The following is a 15,554-nucleotide window of genomic DNA, read 5'->3' as shown; positions in this document are numbered from 1 at the left end:
AGAGAAACTAGGCAATTTATCCGCCGAAGCCCGCAGGGGCCACAGCGGCAACTGGTTTCCATGGCAAATAAAGTCGACAGAGACAGAAATTCGAAGAGACAGAGATCAAACCAAAGAGAAATACAGGTGCGGGGCCGCTGGAGAGAGATATAGAGATACAGACCACACGCACATGCATACATACATTCAAAGACGCAGAGAAAGTGTTTTAGCGAGAGTCCCAGGGAGAGAGTGAGAAACAGAGAAACCAACAGAGAGAGGGAGACATGGGCGGCGGTGGAGGTGGGGGTCACAGATAGCTAGGAAAGTACACGTGTTAGCGAAAAAGCCTGAGAAACGGAGAAACAGAGAGGGTCCTGAGAGACAAGCAGAAGAGGGTCAGAGACCGACGGAGAAAGATAGGCAGACTGAAAGAGACAGAGGAAACATGCGAACTGAGAGACAGAATTTGCAGAGGAAGGCCGGGAGAAACACGGAGAGGATGCGAGAAAGGCTAAGTGAGCGCACATGCACCAGCCAAGAGCAGACGTGAGGAGACAGGTAGAGAGAGACCCTGAGGGAGACAGATACAGGCGAGATGGAGAGGCCCGGAGACTGACAGAGACACACAGACAGCGAGCAATAGTGAAAAGGTGCGCTAGGGACCTACAGAGATGGTCAGGGAAATCGAATGAGAAATGGCGAGACCGAGACAGAGAGGCGAGCACTTGCGAACCACACAGACAGGGACAGTCCGAGACTGTCAAGAGACGGGAGGGAGAAATGCGGACAAAATTCAGAGAAAGACAGAGACCGAGAGATGCACACATAGCTACAAGTGCACTAGCGAAAGAGACACACGGAGAGAGATTGAGAGACAGAAATTGACTGAGTGTTGGAGGACAGATGAGCGTAACAAGGAGACACAGAACCAGAACAGAGAAGAGAGCGACAGACAGAGACCGACTGACAGAGTGCCGTGTTCTAGAGAGAGACTGAGACACAAGGACAGAGTGACAAACAGGGGTGAAAGAGTCGGAGAAAATGGTGAGACACATAAACACACTCCGAGAGATACAGAGAAAGTGAGCTAGCGAGAGGCACCTGGAGATAGAGACAGAAAGAAAAAAAAAAACGGAGACGCAGATGGAGAGCGCGCGCCCATGCTCTAGCGGGGCAGCCCAAAACTTCGGAAACCTGGTGCGGGTATGGCAGACTCTGGGGGAGACAGCACGCACACTCTGGCGGGAGAGAGTGACTAGATGGAATCAGAGACTCCGAGAGAGACTGGGAGACCAGAAAGGGAGCCTGAGAACTGTCCAGACACGGCCAGGGCCGCGATGGGGGTGGGCGGGGGATTCTGAGGGCGCTTCTGTCCAACGCGCAAGCGGCCCCTCGCAAGGTGACTAATCGAGCCTGCGTGTTTCTTTCGCCCCCACCATAGGCAATGAGTGCGGTTTGTGCACCCTTTCACGTCCGCCAGTGACTGCACCGAGCCTGCCTAGTGCCCCTCCCCCGCTCGCCGGGGACATGACACCCGCCTGCACCAATAGCACACGCGAAAGCAACCACAGCCACACGTGTGTGCCCCTCTCCAAAATGCCCATCAGCCTGTCACATGGTATCATCCTCTCAAGTGTGCTGCTGAACTTCCTCACCGCCTCGTTCGTCGGCAACGTGGTGCTGGCGCTAGTGCTGCAACGCAAGCCGCAGCTGCTGCAAGTGGCCAATCGCTTCATCTTTAACTTCCTCATCACCGACCTGCTGCAGATTTCACTCGTGGCCCCCTGGGTGGTGGCCACCTTTGTACCTCTCTTCTGGCCCCTCAACAGCCACTTCTGCACGGCCCTGATTAGCCTCACCCACCTGTTCGCCTTGGCCAGTGTCAACACCATCATGGTGGTGTCAGTGGATCACTACCTGTCTATCATCCACCCTCTCTCCTACCCGGCCAAGATGCCCAGCGCCGGGGCTACATGCTCCTCTATGGCACCTGGATCGTGGCCATTCTTCAGAGCACACCCCCACTCTACGGCTGGGGCCAGGCTGTCTTTGACCAGCGCAATGCCCTCTGATCCATGCTCTGGGGAACCAGACCCAGTTACACCATCCTCAGCGTAGCGTCCTTCATCGTGATTCCATTGATTGTCATGATTGACTGCTACTCCGTGGTGTTCGGGGCAGCCCGGCGGCAGCACGCTCTGCTGTACAACGTCAAGAGCCACAGCTTGGAGGTGTGCCCCAAGGCCTGTGTGGAGAAGGAGAACGAAGGGGTAGAGAAGAAGTGCGGTCGCAGTTCATTTATCTGGGGGGGGGGGGCGGCCGGTTGCTGAACCCTCGGCTCTCGGCGTTGCTCGGAGGGTACCGGCGGCGGGGGCTCTTTCCCGGAGGCGAGGGCGAGGCGGGGGACTTGGCCAGGTCCCCGGCGGTGGCGTGCAAGGTGTGGAGGGCGGCGAGAAAGGAACAGGCAGGACACGGTTCTTTGAGGGTGAAGAAGCCAAGAGAGTTTATTAGGGGTGAGCACAGGTTATATAGGCTGGCATAGAGGGCGGGGGTTGTTACAAGTCAATGCTGAGGGGATAAAGGCTAGGATTGGTTCTGAGAGGGTGCGGAGGTTAGGATTGGTTCTAAGAGAGCACGGAGGTTGTTTGAAAAGGGGCGGGAGTTGCTCTGGCAACGGTGTCTGGCAACAATGTATGCGCACTGGTGGTGGCGGGAGTTGCTCTGGCAACGGGGGGTGTGCGGGCAAGATAAGGGGGTGGGGAAAAGGCGGTTCCCTCCGGCAAGCCTCCCCTAACGGTGGTATTTTGGGTGAGGAAATGGGGCCTGCCTCCGGCCTCACTTTCCCAGGCCTGGGGGGCTGTGGAGGGCGCTGTCGCCCGTGCCCACCACCCTCCCCAGGGGCGGATCCGGTCCCCTGGCCCAGGCCCGCCAAGTTGAAGCACGTAATCAGTGTCCCGCATTTCCCCCTTCTTTTCTAATTAAAGGAAGAAGCTTACCGGAGAGGTCCGCTAAGGGATGAGGGAAGGGGGAGGCCGGGGAGGGGAAAAGGGGTTGACGGTGGCTCAGCGAACCTAGGGTCCTAGGGTGAGAGCTAGAATAATTATTAGCAGGGGGCCTATGAGGGGGAGGAGGTAAGGGAGGAGGGAGGTAAAGATGTGGGACCAATAGTTGGCAGCTTCACGGTCCCTTTTGTGCTGTTCTAGTCCCTCTCGGACTTTCTTTAGGCTGTCTTCGGCGAGACCTGTGGAATTGGCATAGACACAGCACTCTTCTCCTAGAGCGGCGCAAAGGCCTCCTTCTTTGAGGAGAAGAAGGTCGAGACCTCGGCGGTTTTGGAGCACGACCTTAGAGAGGGAGTTAACAGAATTTTTAAGATGGGAAATAGCGTTTTGTAGGTGACGAATGTCCTCGTCAACAGCCGCCCGGAGGTGAGTTAGGGCGGAACCTTGACTGGCTAACGCAGCGATTCCGGTGCCAGCGCCTGCAAGACCTAGGAGGGAGGCAATTGTGAGGGCGGTGATGGGCTCTCGCTTTTGCAGAGGGGCAGGAGCTGCAGTTCTTTCCAGGCGGAGGAAGAAGTCTTCTTCGCTGTGGTATAAGACCCTAGGGATAAGGACAATTAGGAGGCAAGTTTCATTAGTGGTATTGAGGGTTTGCACATTAAGGCAGGGGGTAAGTCCTGTAGAGGAGCAGAGCCATTGGGAGGAGTTGTGGGGAATAAGAAACTTGGCAGAGCTGCTGGGAGATGAGTAGTTGGCACAAGCTGTGAGGTTGGGAGAGTTACTTGAGCGAGGGTGGATGCACTTTCCTGTAAAGGAGACTGAATGAAAGGTTAGGGGGACGGCAGAGGTATTCCAATTGCATTTCGAGGGGCTGTCCTCTGTGTTTTCTGAAAAGGAGAGGTTGGAGGCAACTGGCTCATACAGGGGGAAGGAAGTGGAGAGGCAAAGCCAACAAGAGGAGGTAAGATTGGGGTTGGAGGAATTCAGGCCGCTTGGATAAGGTCGAGGAGGGGAGAGGAGTAACGAGAGGGGGGTAGGAAAGGTTGGGGTGTTGGTGTTGGCGATGCGTTGTTTGCAGCTGAGGTGCGGCTGGAGGGCTGTGGAAAAAAGGGGGTTCACTCGGACTGGGGTCCAGGCCCAGGTGTACTGTTGTCATCTGGTGCACTAGGTTGCGGAGACGACGGCGTTCTCATCTCGTTAGATGCGTGGTTGCTGGTGGCGGGCCGGATTGCCCTTCCTGGGATCCAGATTGGTTGTGCTGCATCATCTGGGAAAACACAAGCAAACCCGCGCCCCTGGGCGAGGAGTGGGGAGGGACCCTTCCAGGCATTATTCTCTGGGTCCTTCCAGTAAACCATCAGGGCCTGGGTGGGCCTATACGAGGGCCCCCAATGTTTATGTAGGGGCGAAAGCCCTTCTTTATTGAATGTGAGTAGATTAAGGTGAATAAGGGCTGCTATGATAAGGTCCCCTGGAGTTGCCTGGGGGAGCATTGCCCTTTCTTTTTCAATTTGTGTTTTTAAGCGGCGATGGACTGCTTCCACAATGGCTTGCCCCTGTGGATTATAGGGGATGCCGAAATGATGGGTGATGTTATATAACTGAAGAAAGGCCGCAAAGGAGGCACTGCGATAGGCAGGCCCATTGTCCGTTTTTAGGTTCCAGGGGACTCCCATGAAGAGAATTCCTTGTTTTAGGGCCTTGATACAGTGTTTGGCCGTTTCCCCGGCAAGGGGGACTGCATAACACATGGCCGAGAAGGTGTCAATTATTACATGCACATATTTGAGGCGCAAAGGACGGAACGTGAGTTACGTCCATTTGCCATCTAGAATTGGGTTTTAGGCCTCGTGGGTTGACTCCCTGAGGTTGCAGGGGGCCAAGCGGCGCGAAGGGCGCACAAGTTGTACAATTGCGGACAAGATGTTTACAGGTGTCTAGGGGGAGGCCACATAAATGATGTAACGATGTAGCCGAAAAGTGAAACCTGGAATGCAATAACTTGGCCTGGTTAACAGCGTCCCCCGGAGGGGCCGCTGTGTGGGTCAGCATAGCTTGGGTATTCTGAGTTGAGACCGCTTGGTCTACTGTACTATTGCCATTAGCCAAGGGCCCCGGAAGGCCTGAGTGACTACGAATGTGGCTAATGAACCAAGGATCCTGTCGATGCTCTAGGATGCTCAGAAAGGGCTTTATCAATGGCCGAGTTTCCCGGGAAAAAGGTAGAAAACGCGAGGACTCGGCAGACCTGATACGTGTAGAGGCTGTTAGTGAAAATGTTTACTGGGTGGTTACAGTGGGTGTTTAGCGCGTATGACACCGCCAGAATTTCCCCCACTTGGACTGAATGAAGGTTGACATAACTGAATAGGCGGGGTTCCGGGTGGTCCTGGGAATAAGAGAGGAAGGCGAAACGGGTTTTGGAGGCGTCAGTGAAGACGGTAGTGGCACCCGGGATGGGTGCAGAGGAGGGGAAAGGATGGAAGGGGCTGTGGAAGGGAAGCTTGGCGAGCCCCGTAACAGTCGATGGCTAGGATAGTAGCAGCTGAATTCCCTCTGAAATCCTTCTAAGAGGATTTGCATGTCCGGGTTATCACGTATAAGCAGGCGGGTTTGGCCTGCGTCCAGGGGCCAAACAATTTTTTCTGGCGGCTCTCCAAATACATGAACAGCCAGGGTGACTAGATCTGAAGCTAGGCTGATTCAGAGCCACACTGCGGGGCAAATTTTCCTAAGCCGGCTTTTAGCAGGGTGCACTCAAAGTAGAGGGCCTGGCACGGGAGTGGGGGCAGGGGCAGCGCTGTCCTAAGGGTTGCCTTGAGGTGTAGAAGGCAGCCAGGGGTTGTTAGTCGGCAGGGTGGGAGGAGTAGCGGCAACTGCCGGTAGCGGCTCCGAGGGGGAGCTTGTTGAAGGGGGAGGCGGAAGTGGGAGGCCCCAAGCGTCGCAAGATGGCGGCACGGTAGGCGTGGCTAAGACACAAGATGGCGGACTAGCTCCGCCCTGTGAAAGGGCGGGGTCTAAGGCATAAGATGGCGGACTAGCTCCGCCCTGTGAAAGGGCGGGGCCTAAGGCATAAGATGGCGGACTAGCTCCGCCCTGTGAAAGGGCGGGGTCTAAGGCATAAGATGGCGGACTAGCTCCGCCCTGTGAAAGGGCGGGGCCTAAGGCATAAGATGGCGGACTAGCTCCGCCCTGTGAAAGGGCGGGGTAAAGCGCATGCGGTTTCCGGTCTGGCTTAGGGCTGACGTCATCACTAGAGCACTTCCTCCCCTCAGTAGAAGAAGAAGGAGGAAGTTCGCCATTTTGGAGCAGTCTGGGGGGGGCGGTTGCAAAGAGGTACACGGCGCCAAAGAAAGAAAGAAACATACAAAGGACTACAGCAAAGTAATGGAGGGAAAGAGGGAGAGCGTTAGGAGGAATGGGGGTTATAGAAGAAAAGGACGAGAGGCAGCCGGGATAATTGGGGAAGGGAGGAGCGGCTCCGGAGCGGCAAGGGAGAGGCGGCCCCTGACGCGGAGCGGCGAGGGAGAGGCGGCTCCGGGAGCGGCGAGGGAGAGGCGGCCCTTACCTTGCAGGCGAGGAGAAGGGGAGTTGGAGAGGCGTCCGGGCGAGCGGGTGGTTTTACTGGACCGCTGCGTGGAGAGGACCGGCCCCACGTTGGGCGCCAGTTGTGGTCGCAGTTCATTTATCTGGGGGGGGGGGGGCGGCCGGTTGCTGAACCCTCGGCTCTCGGCGTTGCTCGGAGGGTACCGGCGGCGGGGGCTCTTTCCCGGAGGCGAGGGCGAGGCGGGGGACTGGGCCCGGTCCCCGGCGGAGGCGTGCAAGGTGTGGAGGGCGGCGAGAAGGAACAGGCAGGACACGGTTCTTTGAGGGTGAAGAAGCCAAGAGAGTTTATTAGGGGTGAGCACAGGTTATATAGGCTGGCATAGAGGGCGGGGGTTGTTACAAGTCAATGCTGAGGGGATAAAGGCTAGGATTGGTTCTGAGAGGGTGCGGAGGTTAGGATTGGTTCTAAGAGAGCACGGAGGTTGTTTGAAAAGGGGCGGGAGTTGCTCTGGCAACGGTGTCTGGCAACAATGTATGCGCACTGGTGGTGATGGGAGTTGCACTGGCAACGGGGAGTGTCCGGGCAAGATAAGGGGGTGGGGAAAAGGCGGTTCCCTCCGGCAAGCCTCCCCTAACGGTGGTATTTTGGGTGAGGAAATGGGGCCTGCCTCCGGCCTCACTTTCCCAGGCCCGGGGGGCTATAGAGGGCGCTGTCGCCTGTGCCCACCACCCTCCCCAGGGGCGGATCCGGTCCCCTGGCCCAGGCCCGCCAAGTTGAAGCACGTATTCAGTGTCCCGCAAAGAAGGATGAGTTCCAGCATGAAAGCGAGTTCCAAGATGAGGCCAGGACCAAGGAGAGCAGCGTGGAGGCCAAAGAGGGCAGCATGGAGGCCAAAGAGGGCAGCATGGAAGCCAAGAAAGATAGCGCAGAGACCACTGAGGCCAAGGGCATTGAAGAGATCAGAGAGAGTAGCATGATAGCCAGCAAAGGCAACTTGGAGGCCAAGGCAGGCAGTGTGAAAGGGAAGGAAGGCAGCACCAAAATTGAGGGGAGCAGCATGAAGACAGACAAGAGCTGCATAGAGGTCAGTCAGTGCAACATTGACTTGGGTGAAGATGACCTGGAGTTTGGTGAGTGTGACATGGAGTTCGGTGAAGACGACATCAATTTCAGTGAGGATGACATTGAGGCAGTGAACATCCCAGAGAGCCTCCCACCCAGCCGTCAAAACAGCAATGGTGACCCTCCTCTTCCCCAGTGCTACCAGTGCAAAGCTGCCAAAGTGATCTTTCTCATCATTTTCTCCTATGTGCTGTCCCTGGGGCCTTACTGCTTTCTAGCAGTCCTGGCTGCGTGGGTGGATGTCCAAACCAGGGTACCCCAGTGGGTGATCACCATAATAATCTGGCTTTTCTTCCTGCAGTGCTGCATCCACCCCTACATCTATGGCTACATGCACAAAACCATCAAGAAGGAAATCCAGGATATGCTGAAGAAATTCTTCTGCAAGGAAAATCCCCCAAAAGAAGGCAGCCACCCAGACCTGCCTGAAACAGAAGGTGGCACAGAGGGTGGGACTGAAGGCAAGATCATACCTTCCCATGATTCTGTCACTTCACCTTGAAGTCAGTTCTCCAGCAAACCTTTGAACTGTCCACCATGCAGAAAACAAGAGCAGCTTTCTTTTAAATGGACCATCCACAGTTCCATTAATGAATACCATTCCATTCTAGGCAAAGGTGTCACTCGCACATCCTTCTCACCGCAAGGTAGATCAGTATATGAAAGAGGTAGGAATTGGGATCTTCACTTAAATCACACTCAAATCACACTCAAACCTCACTCAAATCACACTTAAACCTCACTCAAATCACAGACTGCAGAATTCTGATTGAAATTTTACCCCCAGTTGATCAGGCTCTAAATTTCTTAAAGCAACAAGGGCTATCCATTTCAGACTGAACTTGGTATTGTCTCTATCTCCGCAGAGCCGCAGTGGGTGAGTCTTAGCTCTGAGGGAAAGGGAAGATGATGCCAGTGAGCTTAAGAACTTTTAGGCCTTTGGTCATGGGCAAGCTTATGTTCAACTGAAAGTGAAGCAATGAGCCAAATCATTTTCAGAGTCCAAGAAACAGAACCTGACTGACTGATCAATGTATGAGCCAAATTCTCAACTGAAGATACCCACAATCCAGTGCTAAGGCTATTATAGATAAAGGACATTGTGCAGTTAGAATACCAAGAATGTTTCTAGATCCCCAAGAGGGATCCAGAAAAGTGCAAGAACATATAGGACATGTATTAAATGGGGAGTTAGTCCAAGGGAAAAGATAGAGAAACAACACATCCATTAGGCCAAATGGTTAACTTTTTTTCTATATAATTGTGGGTTTTTTGCATGGACTGGGACCAAGATCATGCCACACAAATGGAAAATTGTCAACTGACATGAAAATATTTTCTGTCTCCTATTTGAATAATAGTGGACAGAAATCATGCCAGTCTTCTGAAGTTTCCCCTTTGTGACTGATCTGTCTGCACAAAACATTCCAGAGAAGGCTCATAGGAATCATCCAGATCTCCTTCACCAACCCTTGTGGGGTTTTTTGGTTTGTTTGTTTTCTCAGATAGGCCTTTTTTGTCAAACAGTATTTCCAGAAAAAAGAAATTCAACTGGGGGTGGCCAGAGTTCTACAAAATTCACACTACCAAGAGTGATTGGCCCATTAAGAAACTCTTTTGTATCTGTGAGATCATAGACAAGAAATATATCTCTACATGGGGAGCAAATAAGGCAGAATGAACATTTTCCTTCCTCCAGGTACCCCCATTTGTCTTTCTCCACCTGTGGCCTCTCTAAAACCTTTGAGCTCTCTGCAGATGTGGGAGAAATCTAAAGAGTCAGAAAGGACAAGAGAGGACTGTTGAATGATTTCTGGCAAGCAGCTGAGTTATTCCAGACAATCTTAAAATCAAAGCTTTTGGGTCTGATGTATCCTAATTGTTGCTATTGGAATATATCACTTTGGGAAAATCTTTACAATATCTAAATTATCCTCATGGTCAATTCAGAAGATTTTTCAAATGCCAAGCCCTAAAATCACTTTAGATATGGATGTAGATACCTGTGCTCTTTCTGAGGGCATGGACCATGTCTACATGACCAAATAAAATAGAATCAAAAAATAGTCATGACAGCGTTTTGATCTCCTAAAGGCCAAAGTAAAGCAATTTGATGGCCAGTCAAGTTTTCATGCAGAAATCCACTGCTAATATGGGTGGAGGAAGAGGAGGGAGCATTGGGTTGAAAAAATAGTTAATCAGTTATACCAGCTTGTGTACAAAGATGGCCACACTCAGAGTTCAGCCTCATTCTTGTGTGATTACCATGTCTTTTGTCAATCTCCAATTCATTCGTATAAAGTTATTTATTGACTCTATGCCAAGCTCATTTATATTTTCTTTTATCTCTTCCTCTTCACAGATTCCAACATGGGCTTCTCAAGGGGAAGAGGTAAAACAGCAGTGTATTTGGGCTGTGAAGAAGTCTGCATGGGAATTTGGGATTGCAATTTTCAGAGTTTGGGAAAGGAGAGGGGATAGACTCAAATAATATTGAACTGGCCTGTCAAAATGATATGCCCACATAAACCTTACTGATGGTAGCTCCATTGATTTGGAACCTGTGGTAATTCATAGAAGGCATGGGGACTGAAATTTACCCTTGCACTCTCATTTATTTTTCTACCAAGATGTGTAAAGCAAATTAATAGTCATAAATTTATTATAATAATTGTTTGCTAAAATATTGATTGACCTGTCCTTAAAGAGTATCTGGGCCAAGTGACCAATACTCCTATGGGAGGTAGTGCCTTGAAGGCTTGTCATGGTTGAGTGAGTTCAAGTTAGTTGTAGCTTATCTTTAGAGTAGAGATGCTTACCTGGGTAAGAAAGAAAATTTCGAACATAAGTGTCTCCAAATATTTTGTTGAAACTGAACTTCTTGTTTTATTTTTAAAGCTCAACCCCTTCAAATGTATCAGAGAACACTGTTTGCCAAAATCCCAAATCAAACTGGAACCAGAATCTGTATAACCGTGGTAAGTCCATTTAACAGCATACACAACGTTCTCCAGAGCATGGAACTCACAGATTTCCTTTTTAAGGTTTCTCTTTTACTATTTTAGTTATTGCCACTCTTTTGACAAATTGGGTTTTTCAAAAGCGAAGACCTTTTGAAAGTAGGAGACTGGGAAAGAAGACCTTTGTATTAAGAGCATTCTACTTTGATGACATTTTGTTAATGAACAATAGGGCCTCTAGTTAGCTTGGAGATAGAAACTGCTTTAAGTTTTGTACTATTTTGAATAAAGCACTATTAACATAATGAGGATTTACTGCACATACTGTTTTGTCATTTGAAAATCTGGAAGCACACACAAAAGTCATCATTAGTCTCACTAATCCACACATGCAATTGCTTTCCCTAAATGTTTTTAAAGGATGTATTATTTTGCCAAGGCCACTTCATGTGTGCAGTAAAAATCCCATTAAAGTAAAGGGGCCAGGCAAAACAGACTTCTAAATGATGAGATTTCAAATTTAATGATCTCCTTATTTAAAAATAATGAGGCATCTAGGTTGCCAAGGAGTCACAGGTGCTTCGACTAATACACCAATCTCAACAAGCTTGGGAAGGCAGTAACAAGGACCAAACCCTGGGCCTCTATGCCTTCTGTATTGCAAGGGTCCGTCTTCTCTAAGGCACCACAAATACCAGCTGCTGCCTACTTCTTGCCCTCATGCCCACTGCCTTCACCTGCCTCACTCCCCCTTCCCCTGCTGTGCTGGCCCTTCAGGAATACCCTGTGCTTTAAGCTCTGTCTGCTCACCCAACCCCCATCTATCTCCCCTAAATCCAGAGCAAACAGATTCACAGACACCCAGGGCCCATGGAAGCAGGGAAGGAGAGACATGAACATTACAAATGACCAGCAATTAAAGGTATTTTTCTGTCTCCTCCCCAACTCCAATCCAATTTAGACATGATGTGATGCCTACTTCAAATTCAACAGGTAAGAAGTGCGATTTTATAATTTAGGAGGAGGTAGGCACCTCATTTCTTACCAAAAAAAGCACCCAATATACTGCATCTTTTTTTTTTTTTTAATCATCATTTTATTGAGATATATTCACATACCACGCAGTCATACAAAACAAATTGTACTTTCGATTGTTTACAGTACCATTACATAGTTGTACATTCATCACCTAAATCAATCCCTGACACCTTCATTAGCACACACACAAAAATAACAAGAATAATAATTAGAGTGAAAAAGAGCAATTGAAGTAAAAAAGAACACTAGGTACCTTTGTCTGTTTGTTTGCTTCCCCTACTTTTCTACACATCGATCCATAAACTAGACAAAGTGGAGTTTGGTCCTTATGGCATTCCCAATCCCACTGTCACCCCTCATAAGCTACATTTTTATACAACTGTCTTCGAGATTCATGGGTTCTGGGTTGTAGTTTAATAGTTTCAGGTATCCACCACCAGCTACCCCAATTCTTTAGAACCTAAAAAAGGTTGTCTAAAGTGTGCGTAAGAGTGCCCACCAGAGTGATCTCTCGGCTCGTTTTGGAATCTCTCTGCCACTGAAGCTTATTTCATTTCCTTTCACATCCCCCTTTTGGTCAAGAAGATGTTCTCCATCCCACGATGCCGGGTCTACATTCCTCCCCGGGAGTCATATTCCACGTTGCCAGGGAGATTCACTTCCCTGGGTGTCTGATCCCACGTAGGGGGGAGGGCAGTGATTTCACCTTTCAAGTTGGCTTAGCCAGAGAGAGAGGGCCACATCTGAGCAACAAAGAGGCATTCTGGAGGAGACTCTTAGGCACAAATACAGGGAGGTCTAGCCTCTCCTTTGCAGCAACCGTCTTCCCAAGGGTAAAACTTATGGTAGAGGGCTCAACCCATCAAACCACCAGTCCCCTATGTCTGTGGTCATGTTAGCAACCATGGAGGTGGGGTAGGCGAATACCCCTGCATTCTCCACAGGCTCCTCAAGGGGGCACTACATCGTTTTTTTTTTTTTTTTTCCTTGTTTGTCTTTTTTATTTTTTTTTTTTTTTTTAACTTTCCCTTCTTTTTTCAAATCAACTGTATGAAAAAAAAAGTTAAAAAGAAAACAAACATACAATAAAAGAACATTTCAAAGAGACCATAGCAAGGGAGTAAGAAAAAGACAACTAACCTAAGATAACTGCTTAACTTCCAACATGTTCCTACTTTACCCCAAGAAAGCCACATACTATAGCAACATTTCAGTGAACTTGCCCCCACTACATCCATCAGAAATTAACAGACCATAGTCATTTCTGGGCATCCCCAGAACGTTAAATAGCTTATCTGTTCTTCTTGGATTATTGTTCCCCCTTCCTTAATTGCTCTCTGCTGCTAGTTCCCCTACATTCTACATTATAAACCATTTGTTTTACATTTTTCAAAGTTCACATTAGTGGTAGCATATAATATTTCTCTTTTTGTGCCTGGCTTATTTCGCTCAGCATTATGTCTTCAAGGTTCATCCATGTTGTCATATGTTTCACCAGATCGTTCCTTCTTACTGCCGCGTAGTATTCCATCGTGTGTATATACCACATTTTATTTATCCACTCATCTGTTGATGGACATTTGGGTTGTTTCCATCTCTTGGCAATTGTGAATAATGCTGCTATGAACATCGGCGTGCAGATATCTGTTCGTGTCACTGCTTTCCGATCTTCCGGGTATATCCCGAGAAGTGCAATCGCTGGATCGAATGGTAGCTCTATCTCTAGTTTTCTAAGGAACTGCCAGACTGACTTCCAGAGTGGCTGAACCATTATACAGTCCCACCAACAATGAATAAGAGTTCCAATTTCTCCACATCCCCTCCAGCATTTGTAGTTTCCTGTTTGTTTAATGGCAGCCATTCTAACCAGTGTTAGATGGTATCTCATTGTGGTCTTAATTTGCATCTCTCTAATAGCTAGTGAAGCTGAACATTTTTTCATGTGTTTCTTGGCCATTTGTATTTCCTCTTCAGAGAACTGTCTTTTCATATCTTTTGCCCATTTTATAATTGGGCTGTCTGTACTATTGTCATTGAGTTGTAGGATTTCTTTGTATATGCAAGATATCAGTCTTTTGTCAGATACATGGTTTCCAAAAATTTTTTCCCATTGAGTTGGCTGCCTCTTTACCTTTTTGAGAAATTCCTTTGAGGTGCAGAAACTTCTAAGCTTGAGGAGTTCCCATTTATCTATTTTCTCTTTTGTTGCTTGTGCTTTGGGTGTAAAGTCTAGGAAGTGGCCTCCTAATACAAGGTCTTGAAGATGTTTTCCTACATTATCTTCTAGGAGTTTAATGGTACTTTCTTTTATATTGAGATCTTTGGTCCATTTTGAGTTAATTTTTGTGTAGGGGGTGAGGTAGGGGTCCTCTTTCATTCTTTTGGATATGGATATCCAACTCTCCCAGCCCCATTTGTTGAAAAGACCATTATGGCTCAGTTCGCTGACTTTGGGGGCCTTATCAAAGATCAGTCGGCCATAGATCTGAGGGTCTATCTCTGAATTCTCAATTCGATTCCATTGATCTATATGTCTATCTTTGTGCCAGTACCATGCTGTTTTGGCAACTGTGGCTTTATAATAAGCTTCAAAGTCAGGGAGTGTAAGTCCTCCCACTTCGTTTTTCTTTTTTAGAGTGTCTTTAGCAATTCGAGGCATCTTCCCTTTCCAAATAAATTTGATAACTAGCTTTTCCAAGTCTGCAAAGTAGGTTGTTGGAATTTTGATTGGGATTGCATTGAATCTGTAGATGAGTTTGGGTAGAATTGACATCTTAATGACATTTAGCCTTCCTATCCATGAACATGGAATATTTTTCCATCTTTTAAGGTCCCCTTCTATTTCTTTAGTAGAGTTATGTAGTTTTCTTTGTATAGGTCTTTTACATCTTTGGTTAAGTTTATTCCTAGGTACTTGATTTTTTTAGTTGCTATTGAAAATGGTATCTTTTTCTTGAGTGTCTCTTCAGTTTGTTCATTTCTAGCATATAGAAACATTACTGACTTATGTGCATTAATCTTGTATCCCGCTACTTTGCTAAATTTGTTTATTAGCTCTAGTAGGTGTATCGTTGATTTCTCAGGGTTTTCTAGATATAAGATCATATCATCTGCAAACAATGACAGTTTTACTTCTTCTTTTCCAATTTGGATGCCTTTTATTTCTTTGTCTTGCTGGATTGCCCTGGCTAGTACTTCCAGCACAATGTTGAATAACAGTGGTGATAGCGGGCATCCTTGTCTTGTTCCTGATCTTAGAGGGAAGGCTTTCAGTCTCTCACCATTGAGTACTATGCTGGCTGTGGGTTTTTCATATATGCTCTTTATCATGTTGAGGAAGTTTCCTTCAATTCCTACCTTTTGAAGTGTTTTTATCAAAAACGGATGTTGGATTTTGTCAAATGCTTTTTCAGCATCTATTGAGATGATCAATTGATTTTTCCCTTTCGAGTTTTTAATGTGTTGTAATACATTGATTGTTTTTCTTATGTTGAACCATCCTTGCATGCCTGGAATGAACCCCACTTGGTCATGGTGTATGATTTTTTTAATGTGTCTTTGGATTCGATTTGCAAGTATTTTGTTGAGGATTTTTGCATCTATATTCATTAGGGAGATTGGCCGGTAGTTTTCCTTTTTTGTAGCATCTTTGCCTGGTTTTGGTATTAGATTGATGTTAGCTTCATAAAATGAGTTAGGTAGTGTTCCATTTTTTTCAATGTTTTGAAAGAGTTTGAGTAAGATTGGTGTCAGTTCTTTCTGGAAAGTTTGGTAGAATTCCCCTGTGAAGCCATCTGGCCCTGGGCATTTATTTGTGGGAAGATTTTTGATGACTGATTGGATCTCTTTGCTTGTGATGGGTTGGTTGAGGTCTTCTATTTCTTCTCTGGTGAGTCTAGGTTG

At 48.1% G+C, this 15,554-nt stretch overlaps 1 protein-coding gene across 1 annotated transcript; it reads left to right on the top strand.

Annotated features, from left to right (window-relative positions):
• The first annotated feature begins 1,509 nt into the window (after positions 1-1,509).
• On the top strand, positions 1,510-8,288 carry GPR101 (G protein-coupled receptor 101). The gene is given in 3 exon segments (XM_037822907.1): positions 1,510-1,936; positions 1,939-2,263; positions 7,336-8,288. Coding segments are annotated over 3 exon segments (1,572 nt in total). The 3' UTR covers positions 8,156-8,288.
• Positions 8,289-15,554: the final 7,266 nt, after the last annotated feature.

This window comes from Choloepus didactylus, chromosome Y (assembly GCF_015220235.1).
Source record: "Choloepus didactylus isolate mChoDid1 chromosome Y, mChoDid1.pri, whole genome shotgun sequence".
In the NCBI taxonomy this organism is placed as follows: Eukaryota; Metazoa; Chordata; class Mammalia; order Pilosa; family Megalonychidae; genus Choloepus; species Choloepus didactylus.
Note: the sequence above shows the minus strand (reverse complement) of the source record. Positions and strands in the feature narration are given on the sequence as shown.